At 40.0% G+C, this 20,990-nt stretch overlaps 1 protein-coding gene across 6 annotated transcripts in view; it reads right to left on the reverse strand.

The window, feature by feature from the left end:
* CACNA2D3 (calcium voltage-gated channel auxiliary subunit alpha2delta 3) overlaps positions 1-20,990 on the reverse strand; it is a 900,236-nt gene that overhangs the window by 697,262 nt on the left and 181,984 nt on the right. For all 6 annotated transcript variants that reach the window (XM_059879667.1, XM_059879666.1, XM_059879665.1 and 3 more), the window contains one exon: positions 19,523-19,639. In XM_059879667.1, coding sequence (XP_059735650.1) covers positions 19,523-19,639 — 117 coding nt within the window. The remainder of the gene's footprint in view (positions 1-19,522; positions 19,640-20,990) is intronic.

The raw sequence follows: 20,990 nt of genomic DNA on the forward strand, positions 1-20,990 counted from the left end.
GGAAGGAAGGAAGAAAGGAAGGAGGGCAAATAGGTCACAAAATCAAAGTGAAAGTGTTAGTCACTCAGTCGTGTCCAACTCTCTGCAACCTCATGGACTGTACCCCACCAGGTTCCTTTGTCCCTGGAATTCTCTAGGCAAGAATACTGGAGCGGGTAACTATTCCCTTCTCCAGGGAATCCCCTGACTCAGGGATCGAACCCAGGTCTCCCTCATTGCAGGTAGATTCTTTATCATCTAAGCCACCAGGGAAGCCCAGATCACAAGATTCAACAACAGCAACAATAAAATAATAGTCTTCTCCATTTCCATTGGTGACTCAAAACATTTTTTTTTCCTGAAACAAATTCACTCCTTTTTCAAGGAACAAGTTTTAAAATTCTGAGATGAGATCAGAAATGAACACAAGACAGAAAAATATTTTTAGATAGGTACAGCTACCTCCATCGGTTGATAACTAAAGTCCATCTTGGCAATGTTTGGCATATTCAACTCCTAAGACCTCAGCCAATTTTGGACTTAGCATCTAAAGAGTCTTTATGACCTAACAGTCATTTTATACAGGGAGAATCAGTTCTGTCTTAATAATCTTTCCTTAATTTAGAAATCTGTAAACAAAATGGTTGATTTCATTTCCAGTTTAATGGGTATGCTTTTGAAAGCACTCCTCACCAACAATTTTCACAATACCTACCAATATAGGTGAGTTTTTACACTAAAAGTGTTCGCGTAGCCCCTGTAGATATGAAATGCTTCTGCAGCATATATTTTTGATACATAGCATGTCTCCCTTGGGTGTATCCTGCTTTTCATACCTCAGTGTATGTATTTGCATAAAAACATACATGTGTTTTATGGTCATACACATGTAGACATGCACCAGTCAAAAAAACAGCTAGAGGAAGTCACTTTAATAGTACCCTCTGGCTTTTTGGAAAACTGGCATAAATCTCTTCTGCAAGAGAGAAAAAAAAAAATCCATTTTTTCTGAGAAGGTAAATGTTTATTAAATGCAAATACTGATATTCGTTACCTAAGAAAAATGTCTTGCTGCATGTGGAATTTCCCGATAAAAAGCTTTCAAGTCCCAGGTTTCTCCAGATAAGCCCCTATCGGTGAACTGATGCGTGAATGCACTGAAATTGAATTACTGTACAACAGCAATTACTTTCCACAGCACAGCTATAATGGGAATCAGTTCCGCAATGAACAGCAGGTAGCTATAGGAAGGGGAAAAACCTTAATATATAGTCTAGTCTCTTTTAGCTTTTCCCAAGAAGCACAGATGCTTATTTTTAAGCAAAACACTCTTTTTCAAGGGCCCCAGTTTATCATTTTATCAATATAAAACAGAAAATAAGAGTGAAACAGGATTAAATTTATTTGCAGGTATGAGCATCAGAGTATAAATGTAATATTTATACTTCACAGTATAACATAAATTTTAAAGTTTATGAAATAGTTACCCAAAGTTTGGAAACAACAGACTCCTCACTTGGTAAGTTTAGCTGCAATTCGCTTGCTATGTCTTTTCACAGTTCCCAATGAAGTTTTTTCATTTAATTCTAATTAATTGTGTGGGGGAGAAAATAACTTTAAACAGCAAATAAAATACTTAATGCCTTGCCTAATGTGCTACCAAAATAGATACCATCCTAGAATCCTTTCTGTCTCTTTGAAGTGTTTGAGTTTGTGGAGTCCTGAACTCAGTACATCCCGGCAGAGAAAGCCATGTGGATCAGAACCCAGAAACACTAGGGAAGTCAGAAGAATGTTATAATTTTGATACAAACCAGTGTGATAACCCCAAAGTTGTGCCACACAATGAAAGAAAAAAAAAAAAAACCATGCTGGGGAATTCACCCTTAGAAAATTGTTCTGGAGAACAATAGTATAAACTCACAAATTCTCTGAGGAGTCATTCTTTTTGTCATTGCTTTGCTTTACCTACATTTTTCAGGGTGTGCTGCTCATCCAGCCTATATGGACCGTATGGAAATCAGAGGATCGTTACCTCTCCCTAGCTGTGTTGGAATCTGTCCTAAAAGTCTGTCTCTATGAACAGAGATGCCCACAGTTACTCAGATCTTCTTTCTACAGATTCTCCTCCAACCGCGTGTTTTGCTGTGCCTGCTTCAGATGATCCTTCCAGCCGTGTGATGGTTTGTGCTACTCCTACAGGAGGCTCAGATTTAAAGATAAAGGTGGGGCAGCTGTCTGCATCACCAGTGCCACGGAAGGCATATCCTTTGCCTTCTCCCTTTCCTCAACAGAGAACAGAGTTTGCCACCATCAGCAGGAGAAAGGGAAGCTGTGTCCAATTTGCCTCCCATCAGATGAGCTCTGACTTGTGACACAGCCAAGCATTTCCAGGTGTCACTCAGGAACAGACCAACAGGAGTACACAGCTAGCAGAGGACATATCACTTCTTCCATGTCCAGCATATGAAATATCTCTCTCGAAATGCTAATGAACTGAGAACAAATTGATTCAATTTCTGGTCCATTCATAGGGACTTAAAACTTGATAAAGTGCTCAGCAACATTAACCGAGGGCTTGGTAGCACAAATATGTTTGAACAAAGAAGCTGGGAAATGATTCTTTGGGTGTAATCTTTATACACAAAAGCAAAGAGCAGCATCGCTGCATCAAACCTATGTGGCTTTATATTAAAACAACCTACATCAAGTCTCTGAGTGGAAACGAAAAAATTATTTAAACTACCAATGGCATTAAACAGTGCTAGAAAATATTAGTTACAAAATGCTACCATAATGATGGCCCCATTATGTTAATGGCAATTATTAAAGCTAAGGTTATTTGTAATTTGCTAGCCTGGAAAAAAAAAATCACATATAATCCATTACCCACCAGATGACAGAGGTTATGTAATGGGCAGGCCACTTTGGGTTTCACATTTACTTCAGACATCTGACGGGGAGAAAAATGGGTTTTCTGTGATAGGATAATTGCATAGTGGAGAGTAATTCAAATAGGGGATGAGTATGATAAAATCACTCTGATTCAACTAATCATTGGGAAAAGTGATGGGGGGAAATGATGAAATCAAGTCTGGAGAGAAAGAGAAAAAGATCAACACTGTTTAACAGCTAAGAGGTGACAGACATGTTAAAGGACTGGGTTACTGTAGTACTTTTTTTTCCTCCCAGCACTAATTGAACCTCTCTCCATCAGACTAAAGGTATTATTGCAGTCTTCTAAATTGCTACTGCCAGTCTCATAAATATTTTATACACATCAATGGAAATTTTAATAATCAACACTGCTTGGGAGCCAGTTTTATTCCTCTGTGTTCTTGAGTCCTCCTAGCCATCCACCATCGATGAGCACTTGGTGGTCAGTTTTGGGCGGGAAGGCACTAGAGGAGGCTCTAGAATCCCTGACCTGACTTGGCTTGATGGGGATCAGGGCTCAAATGGGAGGCTGCTAGGCATGGCGCATCACAGGGATGGAGCAAATTCTAAGATCCAGTGTTTCCCTGGGACATTTGAGAAGGGACATTTGCTCATTGGGTGGCATGGACTGGAAAGGCAGATCCCTGGTGCGCAGTGGTGCATTCTACTGCAATGTGGCAAAAGACGATTCCACAGCAAATGCACTGGCAAATTAGAATCTGAAGTCTTTGCACTTCAAATGATCACAAGTCTCGTGGGAAATAACAACCTTTCCTTTTCGAGAAGAGAGGTGTCAGTGTAGTGTAAAAAACAGTCATACCCAGTGCTTCCCTGGCCTTAACATAAACCAACATCTAAGAGGCCTGTCAGTGGCCACCTCATCTCATTTCAAATGTCACATGGTCCATGACTTGTTAATAGAGAGGCAGAGTTCACAACAGGGACTAAGCTGATCTCAACAAAGAAACTGTCTCCAAACCAAACCCAATTTGACATACAAGCCCTCTTTCCCGTTTAACAATTGGGAGCAAGGGAGAACCACATATTGCTGGGCCAGTTACCCTAAATTTTATGGCATCAAGTATGCTTACAAAGGCCCTTGTCCTCTATTTTAAACTACATAAAACACACAGTTCTGGATAGCTTTACTCTGGGAGCATTTCAATTCAAATAGAGCAAAATAGTTTTTTCCTTCTCCAAGGAACCATATCAATCATATCAGTATTTTTTTTTTCACCGCACTAATTTACAGCAAAAAAAATTCAAACTTAGGTTCCCCTCCTGTCAACATCCAGTGACTTCCTGAAGCTACAAGACTGATTATTAAATGTTCACAAACTGATAGGTCCTGTAATCAGCAGTAACAGCAAACATCTACTGAACCTTTACTGTTTACCAGGCCTGTGCTAAACACTTGACACAGATACAAACAGTCCTACGGCCTGGGCGCCAGTGAAACTCTACTGAGCCTGCCCAAGTGACCAGGGCCAAGCCTGTTGGCTCATCTCTAAAAATATGATAGTAACGTGTCTCATTCTCAAAGTTGATTTAAGAATGAAATGCGATGCCATGTGCAAAGTGCTTAGCACAGGACCAGGTGCATTGTTTTTGTTGGCTAGTCACTAAGCTGTGTCCAACTCTTTTGTGACCCCATGGACTGTAGCCGTCAGGCTCCTCTGTCTACGGGATTTCACAGCCAAGAATACTGAAGTGGGTTTCTGTTTCCTTCTCCAGGGGATCTTCCCAATTCAGGGATCTCGCATCCCTGCATTGGCAGGCAGATTCCTTACCACTGAGCCACCAGGGGAGTCCAGACCTGGTGCACAGTGAACTCAACAAACATAAGCAAGCTATTAGTAAGTCACCGGATCCTAAAATCTCCAGAGCAGTGAACAAGAAGACCTCAACTGCACTTACTCTGCTTTTCTCACCAGTTGCACACCTTGGGACAGAACTGAGATTCAGAACAGTTCTCTCTACTCCAGAGCCCATGCCTCACCCAGCACGTGGGCTCCTGCCTCTGAGGGCCTAGGTCCAGGGTCTGGTGCTGGCTGGAACTCTATATCATGGTAGCATCACCCACAAGTCTCCCCGCCGCCCCCATATCCCTGAATGCCAGACACCAGGCCTTCCTTGTCTGTCAATTGCAGAGACAGAACCTAAGGATACTTATTTTCCTCTTTCACTCCAAAATTCTGTGATTCATGAAGAAATCCAATTTGGGACAATAATAGCATTTCCCTCTCTCAAGAGACAATGTTGTTACTAGTATTTAAAACAAAATAAAACATTAATATTCATTTGTCGAGGATTAGGAGAATGTGCATTTACACACTATTCCCGCTGGAAGGACTGTGGATTGGCATGACCTTATTTGGACAGAAATATTTCATAGGCATACAGAGCGTTAAAGACCAGTTCAGAGCCTCGGAACTGTCTCTGCGTTTGGGAATATATCTTAAGGAAATCAGCATACACTGAAGGCTCCTGAGAGCATGGTAGTGATGAAGCAAGTGGACTCTGGGGTCCCTGTGCCTGGGGCCCATCCCTCAGTCCCCATGTGACTGTAGGGAAGTGACAACTTCTGTTCTGAGTCTCTTTTTTTGTAAAATGAGGATACTAATAATACTTCTACTGTCGTTTTTGTTATTGCTAATTTGTGTCCAACTCTTTGTGACCCCAAGGACTGCAGCATGCCAGGTTCCTCTGTCCTCCACTATCTCCCAGGGTTTGCTCAAATGCATGTCCACTGAGTCAGTGATACTATCTAACCATCTTATCCTCTGCCACCCTCTTCTCCTCCTCTGCCTTCCACCTTTCCCAATATCAGGGTCTTTTCCAATGAGTCAGCTCTCCTCATCAGGTGGCCAAAATATTGGAGCTTCAGCATCAGTCCTTCCAATGAAAATTCAGGACAGATTTCCTTTAGGATTGACTGGTTTGATCTCCTTGCAGTCCAAGGGGCTCTGAAGAATCTTCCCCAGCACACAATTTGAAAGCATCAATTCTCTGGCAATCAGCCTTCTTTAGGCTCCAACTCTAACATCTGTACATGACTACTGGAAAAACCACAGCTTTGACTATACAGGGGCATTACCAGTATAAGTGAGTGTATGTAAAGTCCTTACAAAAGCACCCAACACACAGTGAGTGCTATGTCCATGGATCTATTGTTAACATCTAAGAAGATTTACTGCAGCATTAATTATTTATATCAAAGCTTACAAACAACTTAAAACACCCAGATAGAGAGGAACACTCAAATCAGTTGTGACACACACACCCACAGATTGGAATATTATGTAGCCATTAAAGAAAATCACGAAGGCAGTCCCAAGATGGTGGAGGAATAGGATGGGGAGACCACTTTCTCCCCCATAAATTCATCAAAAGATCATTTGAATGTTGAGCAACTTCCACAAAACAACTTCTGAATGCTGGTGGAGGATACCGGGCACCCAGAAAAGCAGCCCAATCTCTTCTAAAGGAGGTAATCCAAAATATAAAAGACAAAGACAAACGATTTAGGGATGGAGACCTGTCCTGGGGAGGAAGTCGTGAAGGAGGAGAAGTTCCCACATAGTAGGAAACCCTCTCACAGACATGTTTGTGGGGAGTTTTGGAATTTCAGTGAAAGTGAAAGTCGTTCGGTCGTGTCTGACTCTTTGTGACTCCATGGACTATATAATCCATGGAATTCTCCTGGCCAGAATACTGGAGTGGGTAGCCTTTCCCTTCTCCAGGGGATCTTCCCAACCCAGGAATCTAGTCCAGGTCTCCCACATTGCAGCCAGATTCTTTACCAACTGAGCCACAAGGGGAAGCCCAAGAATTCTGGAGTGGGCAGCTGAGAATCTCAGAGAGCAACATAACAGGGAGAAAAAAAAACTCACAGTGAGACAGTCAATTCCTAGGCAGGCTGATAAGAAACCCAGGGTCTCTTGAGAAGGAGAAATGGGTATGGGGCTCTTAAGGAGAAGATAGGGGTCAGAAATTTTAAGTAGGAGGAAAGGACAAACTTTTTTTTTACATTCCTTAATCTTAATCACAAAAAATGTTTTTTTCTTTAAGCTGATGATTACACAACAACACAATTCAGTTTAAACTCTGTACTAAGGAATATATTCTCCAAGCCACGCTTCAGCAGTATGTGAACTGTGAACTTCCAGATGTTCAAGCTGGTTTTAGAAAAGGCAGAGGAACCAGAGATCAAATTGCCAACATTCACTGGATCATGGAAAAAACAAGAGAGTTCCAGAAGAATATATATTTCTGCTTTATTGACTATGCCAAAGCCTTTGACTGTGTGGATCACAATACACTGTGGAAAATTCTTCAAGAGATGGGAATACCAGACCACCTGACCTGCCTCTTGAGAAACCCTTATGCAGGTCAGGAAGCAACAGTTAGAACTGGACATGGAACAACAGACTGGTTCCAAATAGAAAAAGGAGTACGTCAAGGCTGTATATTGTCATACTGCTTATTTAATTTATATATAGAGTACACTATGAGAAACGCTGGGCTGGAAGAAGCACAAGCTAGAATCAAGATTGCCGGGAGAAATATCAATAACCTCAGATATGCAGATGATACCACCATTATAGAAAAAAGTGAAGAGGAGCTAAAGAGCCTCTTGATGAAAGTGAAAGAGGAGAGTAAAAAAGTTGGCTTAAAGTTCAACATTCAGAAAACTAAGATCATGGCATCCGGTCCCATCATTTCATGGGAAATAGATGGGGCAACAGTGGAAACAGTGTCAGACTTTTATTTTTTTGGGTTCCAAAATCACTGCAGATGGTGACTGCAGCCATGAAATTAAAAGACGCTTACTCCTTGGAAGGAAAGTCATGATCAACCTAGATAGCATATTAAAAAGCAGAGACATTACTTTGCCAACAAAGGTCCGTCTAGTCAAAGCTATGGTTTTTCCAGTGGTCATATATGGATGTGAGAGTTGGACTGTGAAGAAAGCTGGGCACTAGAGAATTGATGCTTTTGAACTGTGGTGTTGGAGAAGACTCTTGCGAGTCCCTTGGACTGCAAGGAGATCCAACCAGTCCATTCTAAAGGAAATCAGTCCTGGGTGTTCATTGGAAGGACTGATGCTGAGGCTGAAACTCCAATACTTTGGCCACCTGATGTGAAGAACTGACTCATTGGAAAAGACTCTGATGCTAGGAGGGATTGGGGGCAGGAGGAGAAGGGGACGACAGAGGATGAGATGGCTGGATGGCATCACTGACTCGATGGACGTGAGTTTGGGTGAACTCCAGGAGCTGGTGACAGACAGGGAGGCCTGGTGTGCTGCGATTCATGGGGTCGCAAAGAGTCGGACACGACTGAGCGACTGAACTGAACTGAAGGATTATATAACAACAATGTATCCTGCTTGAGGACGGTTTCTCCTTCTTGAAAAACCTTCTGACTAATCCTATTATCTTAAAATGTATATTATGGGAGTGGGTCTGGTAAAATCTTTCTATTGTTAGTTCTAATCCTATTATCTTAAAATGTAAACTGTGGAAGTGGGTCTGGTACAATCTTTACAACACTGAGACATTCTTTTGATTTATTGTTATAACTAATTAAAAAAGTACATAGCTCCCTTGCCAAGACTCAAGAGGGGGCATGTTCCATCCCCCTCCTGATGTCTACGTCGTCAAAAGCTTGCTCTGTCCCGTTTCACACTTTCATAAAACTCTGCTACACAAAAGCTCTTGAGTAATCAAGCCTGGTCCCTGGTCCTGAAGCTAAATCTTCTTCAGAGATCAGGAATCTGACATCCTTCACCTATCATGGTAAGCTATCAACAGAACGCCTGCCTAAAACACAACTGCAAGCTGAGACAGCAAAGTGATGCAGACGCTCAGGTCCGCCACCAGCAAGTGGGGGTTGGGCAGGGACGTGTTTATGCTGCATTTAAAGTACATTTAAAGTTCTTATGCTCTGGTTGTTAGTAATAATTTAAGAGTTAATATATTTATTTTTATACATCCCACATCTTTCCAAAATAGGTATGAAGCAGTTTACAAAAAAATATTTAAATAAAATAACATATTTTGTGTTGTGTTGCCTTGTCAATTTCTTGATTTCTTGTGACAGCACAGTAAGAATTGTTTACTAATAAATGTTATATTAATAACAGTTTTGAAAAACATGCCCTATATCATTTATAATTCTGTACAATGTATTTCTAAAATGTAAAATATAATGCTAATTTAATAATAAATGATAAATGAAGTAGTTGCTTCTTTAATGCTAATTTTCTTCTTAATGCTAGTTTTCATTTTATTATCTTTATAAGTGGGATTTTATTTTAGGTACTGTCTCTTAATATTCACTGCATCATCTGTCCTTAGGGTAAGGACCAGGGCTGAATGCCCTGAGGACTATCTGAGGGAGCTAATATGAGATAGCAACCCAAACCATGGGACTGCCAGAGAGACAAAAAAAAAAGAACTTTGCCGCAAAAGGCTCTAATGCAGTGAGCCTTGGCATGCTCACAGAACAGAGGATTGAGCAAATACCAAAGGAGAGCAAGCCGGCTGCCATACGGGGCCAGCCCTCCCTGGAGGCAGAGAGGCAGGCTTGTGACAGCCAGAGGTGGAAGGCAAGGGCCTGCTGCAGTCTAGGCCCCAGACACCACATCTTCCACCAAACTTTGAACAGGCTCCCATTTGCTAACCGTGTCTTCCTGGAATCCTGGACAGTTGACATCTGCCAGGAGTGGCACAGCCTGAGATCAGCTCCCCAGAGGAAACATGCAGCACACGCGGGACTGTGCTCTTGAGGCACACCCAGGAAACTGAGCGGCCGAGACCGGGGAGGTGAATAAGATGCATGGACCACCTGGAACAGTGCGCTCACCAAGCACCTGGTCACCTGAGCTGCTAGATTTGGGAAGGGCACAAAACACACAGCCCTTCTGGGCCTGTGCCCCTGTGGAGCACCCAAGAACCCGAGCGGCTTAGGCCTGAGAAGGGCATGAAATGCAGGTCCACTTGGGACAGTGCCCTTGCAGAGCACCCTGAAGCCTGAGCACTGTGGACCCAGGAAGTACATGCTGCCTTGGGCTGGGGCAAACCCAGTGTGGTCCATCCATTGTGAGCACTCCCCACACATGCCAGTAGTATTTCTTTGCAATGTCCCTCCTTCCCCACAACACAACTGAACAAGTGAGCCTAAATAAGTGGCTACCTTCGCCCCCTTGTGTCAGGGTGCAGATTAGACGCTGAAGAGACTTGGAAACAAAGGAAGCCAAAAGAAACAAAGAAGGGGGAACCACTCTGGAAGTGACAGGTGCAACAGATTAAAACCCTGCAGTGAATGCTGAGAATGTGCATTTGAGTGGCACCTCTAGACCTTGAGAACAAGTACAAGCCAGAACAAGGGACTATCTGACATTGAACTGACCCCACACTGCCCGTAACAGCACTAGAGGAATTCCTACAGCTTCAGTATTTTTAGTATTATCACTTTTCAATTTAAAAAAAATTGTAGTTCTTTATTACTCCTTTAACTTTCATTTTTATAGCCTACTATTACCTTTCCCAAAAAAACCCATTTTTTAAAAACAAATTCCATATATACTTTTGTAATTTTTCTAATTAATTTTGTTCTGTATTTTTATACAGTATTTTTGGGAGTCTAACCTCTATTCTTCGTTTTTAATCTTTGCTTTTTGATATTTATTATCGATTTTGTACCTTTAAGATTTCATTTAGGGACTTGATCACTGGCTTGACTGCTCTCTTGCCTTTTGACTCTCCCTTTTTTCCTCCAGATCACCGCTATCTCCTTCCTCCCTCTTCTCTTCTCTACACATCTCTGTGAACCTCTCTGGGTGTTCTGGGCTGTGGAGAGCACTTAGGGATTTGATTACTGGCTAGACTGCTCTCTCCCCTTTTGACTCCCCCTCTTCTCCTCCTGGTCACCTCTATCTCCCTCCTCCTTCTTCTCTTCTCTCTGTAATTCTGTGAACCTCTCTGGGTGTTCCTGCCTGCTGAGAATTGTCTTACCACTAACCTAGGGGTTTTATCTTCTGTGCTGTATGGATAGAGAAGTCCTGAGGCTACTGTCAGAGAAGGACAAGAAATCCAAGAGGCTTAGCTCCAAAACTTTAGAACATAACAGAACTCCTGACTCCAGGGAACATTAATAGACAAGAGCTGACCCAAAAGTCTCCACACCTACAATGAAACCAAGCTCCACCAAAGAGCCTACAAGTGCCAGTGTAAGACACACCATGCTAATTCTCCAGCAAAACAGAAACACAACCCTAACCATTAAAAGACAGGCTGTCCAAGGCCATGTCAAACCCATAGACACCCCAAAACTCACTACTGGACACTTCACTGTACTTCTGAGAGAAGAGATTCAGCACCACACACTAGAACACAGACACAAGCTCCCCCAACCAGGAAACCTTGATAAGCCACTAGTCCAGCCCCACCCACAGGGAGCAGACTCCACAATTAAGAGGAACCACGAACTTCCAGCCAGCAGAAAGGGCACCCCAAACACAGCAATCTAAACAAAATGAAAAGGCAGAGAAATATTCAGCAGGTGAAAGAATATGATAAAAACCCACCAAACCAAACAAAAGAGGAGGAGACAGAGAGTCTACCTGAAAAAGAATACAGAATAATGATAGGAAAGATGATCCAAAATCTTGAAAACAAAATGGAGTCACAGATAAATAGACTAGAGACAAGGATTGAGAAGATGAAAGAAATGTTTAACAAGGACCTAGAAGAAATAAAGAAGCGTCAGTCAATAATAAACAATGTAATAACTAAGATTAAAAGCACTCTGGAGGAAATCAACAGTAGAATAACTGAGTAAGAAGAGAGGATAAGTGAGATGGAAGATAGAATGGTGGAAATAAATAAAGCAGGGAGGAGTAAAGAAAAAAGAATTAAAATAAATGAGGACGACCTCAGAGACCTCTGGGACAATGTTAAATGCCCCAACATTCGAATCATAGGTGTCCCAGAAGAAGAAGACAAAAAGAAAGGGCATGAGAAAATACTTGAGAAGATAATAGTCGAAAACTTCTCTAAAATGGGGAAGGAAATAGCCACTCAATTCCAAGAAACCCAGACAGTACCAAACAGGACAAACCCAAGGTCAAACACCCCAAGACACATATTAATCAAACTAACAAAAATCAAACCCAAAGAGCAAGTATTAAAAGCAGCGAGGGAAAAGCTACAAATAAACAAAAAGGGATCCCCATAAGGGTAACAGTTGATCTTTCAATAGAAACTCTTCAAGCCAAAAGGGAATGGCAGGACATACTTAAAGTGATGAAAGAGAAAAACCTACAACCAAGATTACTTTACCCAGGAAAGATCTCATTCAGATATGAAGGAGAAATCAAAAACTTTACAGAGAAGCAGGAGCTAAGAGAATTCAGCACCACCAAACCAGCTTTTCAATAAATGCTAAAGGATCTTCTCTAGACAGGAAACACAGAAAAGGTTTATAAAAATGAACCCAAAATAACAAAGTAAATGGTAATGGGATCATACTTATCAATAATTACCTTAAATGTAAATGGGTTAAATGCTCCAACCAAAAGACAAAGACTGGATGAATAGATACAAAAACAAGACCTCTATATATGCTATCTCTAAGAGACCCATCTCAAACACAGGGATGCATACAGACGGAAAGTGAAGGGCTGGAAAAAGATATTTCATGCAAATGGAGAGCAAGAGAAAGCAAAAGTAGCAATACTCAGAACAGATAAATTAGACTTTGAAATAAAGACTGTGATATGAGACAAAGAAGGACACTACATAATGATCAAAGGGCCAATCCAAGAAGGAGATGTAACAATTATAAATACATATGCACCCAATATAGGAGCACCTCATTATGTAAGGCAAATGCTAACAAGTATGAAAGGGGAAATTAACAGTAACACAATTATAGTGGGGGACTTTACTAGCCCACTCACAGTTATGGATAGATCAACTAAACAGAAAGTTAGCAAGGAAACAGAAGCTTTAAATGATACAATAGACTAGTTAGATGTAATTGATATCTATAAGGCATTTCATCCCAAAACAATGGATTTCACCTTTTACTCAAGTGCACACGGAACATTCTCCAGGACAGATCACATCCTGGGCCATAAATCTAGCCTTGGTAAATTTTAAAAAACTGAAATCATTTCAAACATCTTTTCTGATCACAATGCGGTAAGATGAAAGTGAAAGAGGAGAGTGAAATAGTTGGCTTAAAGCTCAACATTCAGAAAACTAAGATCACGGCATCCTGTCCCATCACTTCATGGGAAATAGATGGGGAAACAGTGGAAACAGTTGTCAGACTTTATTTTTGGGGGCTCCAAAATCACTGCAGATGGTGATTGCAGCCATGAAATTAAAAGACGCTTACTCTTTGGAAGCAAAGTTATGACCAACCTAGATAGCATATTCAAAAGCAGAGACATTACTCTGCCAACAAAGGTCCGTCTAGTCAAGGCTATGGTTTTTTCTGTGCTCATGTATGGATGTGAGAGTTCGACTGTGAAGAAGGCTGAGCACCGAAGAATTGATGCTTTTGAACTGTGGTGTTGGAGAAGACTCTTGTGAGTCCCTTGGACTGCAAGGAGATCCAACCAGTCTCTGAAAGAGATCAGCCCTGGGATTTCTTTGGAAGGAATGATGCTAAAGCTGAAACTCCAGTACTTTGGCCACCTCATGTGAAGAGTTGACTCATTGGAAAAGACTCTGCTGTTGGGAGGGATTGGGGGCAGGAGGAGAAGGGGACGACAGAGGATGAGATGGCTGGATGGCATCACTGACTCGATGGATGTGAGTCTGAGTGAACTCCGGGAGTTGGTGATGGACAGGGAGGCCTGGCATGCTGTGATTCATGGGGTCGCAAAGAGTTGGACACGACTGAGTGACTGAACTGAACTGAACAGGAAAAAAAACTATTAAAAATACAAACATGGAGGCTAAAACAACACACTTCTGAATAACCAACAGATCATGGAAGAAATCAAGAAGGAAATCAAACTATGCATAGAAACAAATGAAAATGAAAACACAACAATCCAAAACTTATCGGATTCAGTAAAAGCATAGCAACATAAGGCTACCTCAAGAAACAAGAATAACACCAAATGAACAACCTAACTTTATACCAAAAGCAACTAGAAAAAGAAGAAAAGAAGAACCCCAAAGTTAGCAGAAGGAAAGAAATTATAAAAATCAAACAGAAACAAATGAAAAAGAAATGAAGGAGACTATAACAAAAATCAGCAAACTAGAAGCTGGTTCTTGGAGAAGATAAATAAAATAGACAAACCATTACCCAGTCTCATCAAGAAAAAACAGAGAAGAATCAAATCAGTAAAGTTAGAAATGAAAATGGAGATATCACAACAGACAACACAGAAATACAAAAGATCATAAGAGACTACTATGAGCAATTATATGCCAATAAAATGGACAACTTGGAAGAAATGGACAAATTCTTAGTATAACCTTCCAAAACTGAACCAGGCAGATATAGAAAATCTTAACAGACCCATCAAAAGTACAGAAATCAAAACTATAATCAAAAATCTTCCAACAAACAAAAGCCCAGGACCAGATGGCTTCACAGCTGAATTCGACCGAAAATTTAGAGAAGAGCTAACACCTATCCTACTCAAACTCTTTCAGAAAATTGCAGAGGAAGGTAAACTCCCAAGCTCATTCTATGAGGCCACCATCACCCTAATACCAAAACTAGACAAAGATGCGACACAAAAAGAAAACTACAGGCCCGTATCACTGATCAACATAGGTGCAAAAATCCTCAACAAAATTCTAGCAAACAGAATTCAACAACATATTAAAAAGATCATATATCATGACCAAGTCGGCTTTATTCCAGGGATGCAAAGATTCTTCAATATTCACAAATCAATCAATGTGATACACCATATTAACAAATTGAAGATTAAAAACCATATGATTATCTCAATAGATGCAGAGAAACCCTTTGACAAAATCCAACACTCATTTATGATAAAAACTCTCCAGAATGCAGGCATAGAAGGAATATGCCTCAACATAAGAAAAGCTATATACAACAAACCCAAAGCAAACATTATCCTCAATGGAGAAAAATTGAAAGCATTTCCTCTAAAATCAGGAACAAGACAAAACTGACCACTCTCACCACTACTATTCAACATAGTTTTGGAAATCCTAGCTATAGCAATCAGAGAAGAAAAAGAAATAAAAGGAATCCAGATTGGAAAAGAAGAAACAAAACTCTCACTGTTTGCAGATAACATGATCTTCTACATAGAAAACCCTAAAGACACCACCAGAAAATTACTAGAGCTCATCAATGAATATAGTACAGTTGCAGGATACAAAATCATTACACTGAAATCCCTTGCATTCCTATACACTAACAATGAGAAAACAGAAAAAGAAATTAAGGAAACAATCCCATTCACCATTGCAATGAAAAGAATAAAATATTCAGGAATAAATTTACCTAGAGAAACAAAATATCTATATATAGAAAATGATAAAACACTGATGAAAGAAATGAAAGATGACACAAATGGAGAAATATACCATGTTTGTGGATTGGAAGAGTCAATATAGTGAAAATGAGTATCCTCCCAAAACAATCTATACATTCAATGCAATCCCTATCAAGCTACCAATGGTATTTTTCACAGAACTAGAATAAATAATTTTACAATTTGTATGGAAACAAAAAAAAACCTTGAATAGCCAGAGCAATCTTGAGAAAGAAGAATCGAACTGGTGGAATCAAGCTGCCTGACTTCAGATTACTACAAAGCTACACTCATCAAGACAGTACAGTACTGGCACAAAGACAGAAATATAGATCAATAGAACAAAACAGAAAACCCAGAGACAAATCCATGCACCTATGGACACCTTATCTTTGACAAAGGAGGCAAACATATACAATGGAGAAAAGGCAATCAATCTCTTTAATCAGTTCTTCTAGGAAAACTGGTTAACCACCTGTAAAACAATGAAACTAGAACACTTTATAACATCATACACAAAAATAAACTCAAAATGGATTAAAGATCTAAATATAAGACCAGAAACTATAAAACTCTTAGAGGAAAACACAGGCATAACACTCTCTGGTGGCTCAGACGGTAAAGTGTCTGTCTACAATGCAGGAGACCCAGGTTCGATCCCTGGGTTGGGAAGATCCCCTGGAGAAGGAAATAGCAATCCACTCCAGTACTATTGCCTGGAAAACCCCATGGACAGAGGAGCCTGGTAGGCTACAGTCCATGAGGTCGCAAAGAGTCAGACACGACTGAGCGACTTCACTTCACTTCAAGATCCTCTATGACCCATCTTCCAGAGTAATGGAAATAAAAACAAAAATAAACAAATGGGACCTAATTAAACCTAAAAGCTTTTGTACAACGAAGGAAACTATAAGCAAGGTGAAAAGACAGCCTTCAGAATGGGAGAAAATAATAGCAAATGAAACAACTGACAAATAATTAATCTCCAAAATATACAAGCAGCTCTGCAGCTCAATACCAGAAAAATAAACCATCCAATCAAAAAGTGGGCCAAAGCTAAACAGACATTTCTCCAAACAAGACATATATACAGCTAACAAACACAAGAAAAGATGCTCAACATCACTCATTATCAGAGAAATGCAAATCAAAACCACAGTGAGGTACCATCTCATGCCGGTCAGAATGGCTGCCATTTTAGTGTAGAAGCAATAAATGCTGGAGAGGATCTGGAGAAACTCCCTTACACTGTTGATGGGAATGCAATCTAGTACAGCCACTTTGGAGAACAGTGTGGAGATTTCTTAAAATACTGGAAATAGAACTGCCATACGACCCAGCAATTGCACTGCTGGGCATACACACTGAGGAAACCAGAATTGAGCGAGACACTGTCTGCAACAGCTAGGACGTGGAAGCAACCTAGATGTCCATTGGCAGACGAACGGATAAGGAAGATGCGGTATACATACACAATGAAATATGACTCAGCTATAAAAAAAGAACACATTTGAGTCAGTTCTAATGAGGTGTATGAAACTGGAGCCTCTTATACAGAGTGAAGTCAGAAACACCAATACAGTACATTAACACATATATATGGAATTTAGCAAGATGGAGGAACACATGTACACCTGTGGCTGATTCATGTTGATGTATGACAAAAAACATCACATATTGTAAAGTAACGAGCCTCCAATTTAAAAAATTAATTAGTTTTTTAAAAAAAGAAAATCACAAAACACAGGGACACAAGATAATGCTCACGCTATTTTGGTATAAAGAAGTAAAAAAAAGTGGGATACAAAAGCAAACAGGCAATATAGTTACTAATTTGATAAAAACACACACAAGGATATGCATATAAATGTAAAGAAAAAAGACTAGAAGGAAGAAAATCTAAGAAAATAAGTGTTGTTTTCCTGCTAGGTAGTAGGAGTTTTAGGTGACTTTTTTTCTCTTTTTGATACTTCTCAATACATTCTAAAAGTTCCAACAAAGAGGGTGTTCATTTAATAAACATAAAATGGTAATTGTGTTTTTTAAATGTTTACCTCAGGGTTCTCTGACTGAGAGGTGCCAATGCCTGCCATGCTGCAATGTCTGCGAAAAATAGAATACAACTTGCTCTAAGGTACTGACATAGACACCCCAGAGGCCACCATGCAGCTCCCAGGAATGGCAGTCAGTGCAGTATGTCTATGGCACATAAAAGCACTCTTTTTCCTTCTAAGGCACTTGAGTTTCCACCAAGAAAGCTCACCTTATTTAAATTAATAACCATAGTAGCAGCAGAAGTTAACTATTCACTAAGCACTCCTCATGTGCCAGGGTCTGTGCTTAATGGCTCAAAACCACAACTGTGATCTTTACACTCCCTGTGTGAGTTTTTCCCATTTTACAGATGAGGAAATGGAAGCTCATGAAGGTTGTTCTGCTTGACACTGAACCCAGGTCAAGCTCATGCTTCTACCTAAACTACAGTCCCTTCTTCCCTAAATCAAAATAATACAAAATATTTTAGAAACAAGGAAATGTATGGGATTATAAGGTCTAAGGTAGAAATATCTTGTGGCAATTTGGTTTGGCCAATTAAGGATGAGAAAAACTAAACTAGGAAATGAACTTTTATAACAAAGTCATTCTGAAGATAATAAAACTAAAAGGTAAGTAAACTACACTGCAAGATCCAACCAGTCCATCCTAAAGGAGATCAGTCCTGAGTGTTCATTGGAAGGACTGATATTGAAGCTGAAACTCCAATACTTTGGCCAACTGATACAAAGAGCTGACTCATTTGAAAAGACCCTGATGCTGGGAAAGACTGAAGGCAGGAGGAGAAGGGGATGAGATGGTTGGATGGCATTACCAACTCAATGGACATAAGTTTGGGTAAACTCCAGCAGTTGGTGATGGACAGGGAAGTCTGGTGTGCTGCGATGGGGCTGCAAAGAGCTGGACATGAGTGAGCGACTGAACTGAACTGATCTGAAAGTAAACTACAAGTTAGAAATAAAGAACTCTTTAGATCAAAATTCTTTCCCATAATCCTGTGCCAATGTAGTATTAAAAAAGGGTACTGTAACATTTACATGTCCTAAATCAAGAATTCAGATGCCCCATTTTGTTGGCAACAAAGTATAAAGTCAGAGGCAATCTTGGAAATCCAAAATAACACCACATGCGCACTGCAGTTCCATTCTTCCTGCTAATACAACATTTCAGGGATAATGGCCTAGATGGGAAAAAAATCTTAAAATGAGTGGATATATGTATGTGTTTAACTGCTTCACTTTGCAGTACACCTAAAACTAAAACAACATTGTAAATCAACTATACTCCCAAAAAACTTTAAAAAAAAGATTTCAGGGAGCTCTTGCCAGTCAAGATAAACATTATAATTATAGTAATATTCCAAAAATAGTAAAAAGAACTTCAGACTTCATCTAGACTCATTTACTCCATGGAGATTTTCAATTCCATATTTTGGTAAACACTGATTAACTTTTTTTTACAACTGCTTAGTTCAACCACAACACCCCCTTGAATGTACTTTGGCAATTAATTAGGCAAACAATTAGGCACTTTGTTTGTCTGGCAAACAATTAGGGACACCTCCACTGAAAGTAGACTTCCCTGGCGGCTCAGACGGTAAAGCATCTGCCTACAATGTGGGAGACCAGGGTTCGATCCTTGGGTCGGGAAGATCCCCTGGAGAAGGAAATGGCACCCCACTCCAGTTCTCTTGCCTGGAAAATCCCATAGATGGAGGAGCCTGGTAGGCTACAGTCCATGGGATCGCAAAGAGTCGGGCACGACTGAGCGACTTCACTTTCCACTGAAAGTACACTATCGTAAGACAAAAACTAGCACCTAAACCCTAGTTTACCCCAGAAAAGGGGTGACTGTGCCCCTAGCACCTGCTTATCTTCATTAACCAGACTTAAGAAATTATGTATATATGGGTGAGTCAACTTTTGATTTCTGAGAGTTGGGTTCATCAACACCAGTTGCCTTTGTGTCTTTGGGCAACACAGAGCAGAAACCAGAGACACTTACCCGCACTGCTTCAGACTTCTTGTGAAACATCTCTTCCATGTTCTTTGCCAGCTTTTTCACCAGCTGGAGCCCATCAATTTCTTCTATGGCAACATCCTTCTCATACTCTTTGTATTTCTGTAAGGAGGATGGACAACATTAAAGACCCAAGATATCATAAAACACAATGCCCATGATGTCAGAGCACATTTATTTAAAAGGAATAAGTAAAAATAAAAATTTCTGTTGGATTTGGGGAGATTGGACTGTATTTCAAAATTATTAAACTAACTAAAGAGAAATGTGAAAATTGGCTCTGGCTCTCTTGAAGCTTAACTAGTATCCAGGAAAAAAAAAAAAATAACCTTAACACAATCAAAGTAGAGCACCTTATACACATTTTATAGTGTGAGAGTACTTGCTGTCAATTTTTAGTATTTTGATTCAATTCAGTTACTGAGGACTTCCTAAATATCCTTAAGGAACTCGCAAAAAGAAGCATGTACACAAACAACAGTAAAACAGCAACATGTATTAGGATAACCTTAATTTCATGGTTTGTGAGTGTTCATAAGCAACTAATTTGTCCCACAGTATACTCAAATTCTCAAGGACAACTTGTCATTTCAAGTGAAGGCAAAGTGTTAGCTGCTCAGTTATGTCTGACTCTTTGCAACCCCATGAACTGTATGTAGCCCACCAGGTTCCTAAGTCAATGGAATTCTCCAGGCAAGAATATTGCAGTGGGTTGCCATTTTCTCCTCTAGGGAATTTTCCTGACCCAGGAATAGAACTCAGGTCTCCTGCATTGTAGGCAGATTCTTTACCGTCTGAGCCAAAACCCACCGAATAACTCAGAAATTTATCTGTCTAAACCAGCAATTCTCAAAGTGACCCTAGAACACCTGTATGGTCCCTGAGACCCTTTTTCCAACAGATTATTTATATGAAGTCGTATCTTCTTACTTGATTTTAACAAATCACAGTAGATTGAACACAAAAGCAAATAAGAAAATCTACCTGTCTTCTCTAAAACCAAATCTTGAAAAGATATGCAAAAATGAAAAAAATGCCACTCTTCTAATTTGTTTTTTTTTAAGTTATTTTTAATAATATATGTTATGTATGTTAACATGCAATGAGTCTTTTTATTTTGAACTTGTTAATTTTTAAATTAATGAATTATTGGTTTTAATTTCTAATGTGGCAAATATTCATACATACAACTTGCATAAGCAGAAGCTCTTAAGGGTCCTCAGTACTTTTTAAGTGTGTAAAGGGGTCCTGAGGCCACAAAGTTTGATATAACTAAACATTTAATTTTGTTCCCACGGAAAAGAAATATTGCTTATTAATTTAAAAAACTTCCAAATGGAGCTCAAAATACTGTTAATGTCAAGAAGAATCCTTCACATTTATGTAGCTATCAAAAGTCTAGAGAACTAAAAATACTGGGGGCCTTACATTTTCCCTCTTTTGGATGAAAAAC

This window comes from Bos taurus, chromosome 22 (assembly GCF_002263795.3).
Source record: "Bos taurus isolate L1 Dominette 01449 registration number 42190680 breed Hereford chromosome 22, ARS-UCD2.0, whole genome shotgun sequence".
In the NCBI taxonomy this organism is placed as follows: Eukaryota; Metazoa; Chordata; class Mammalia; order Artiodactyla; family Bovidae; genus Bos; species Bos taurus.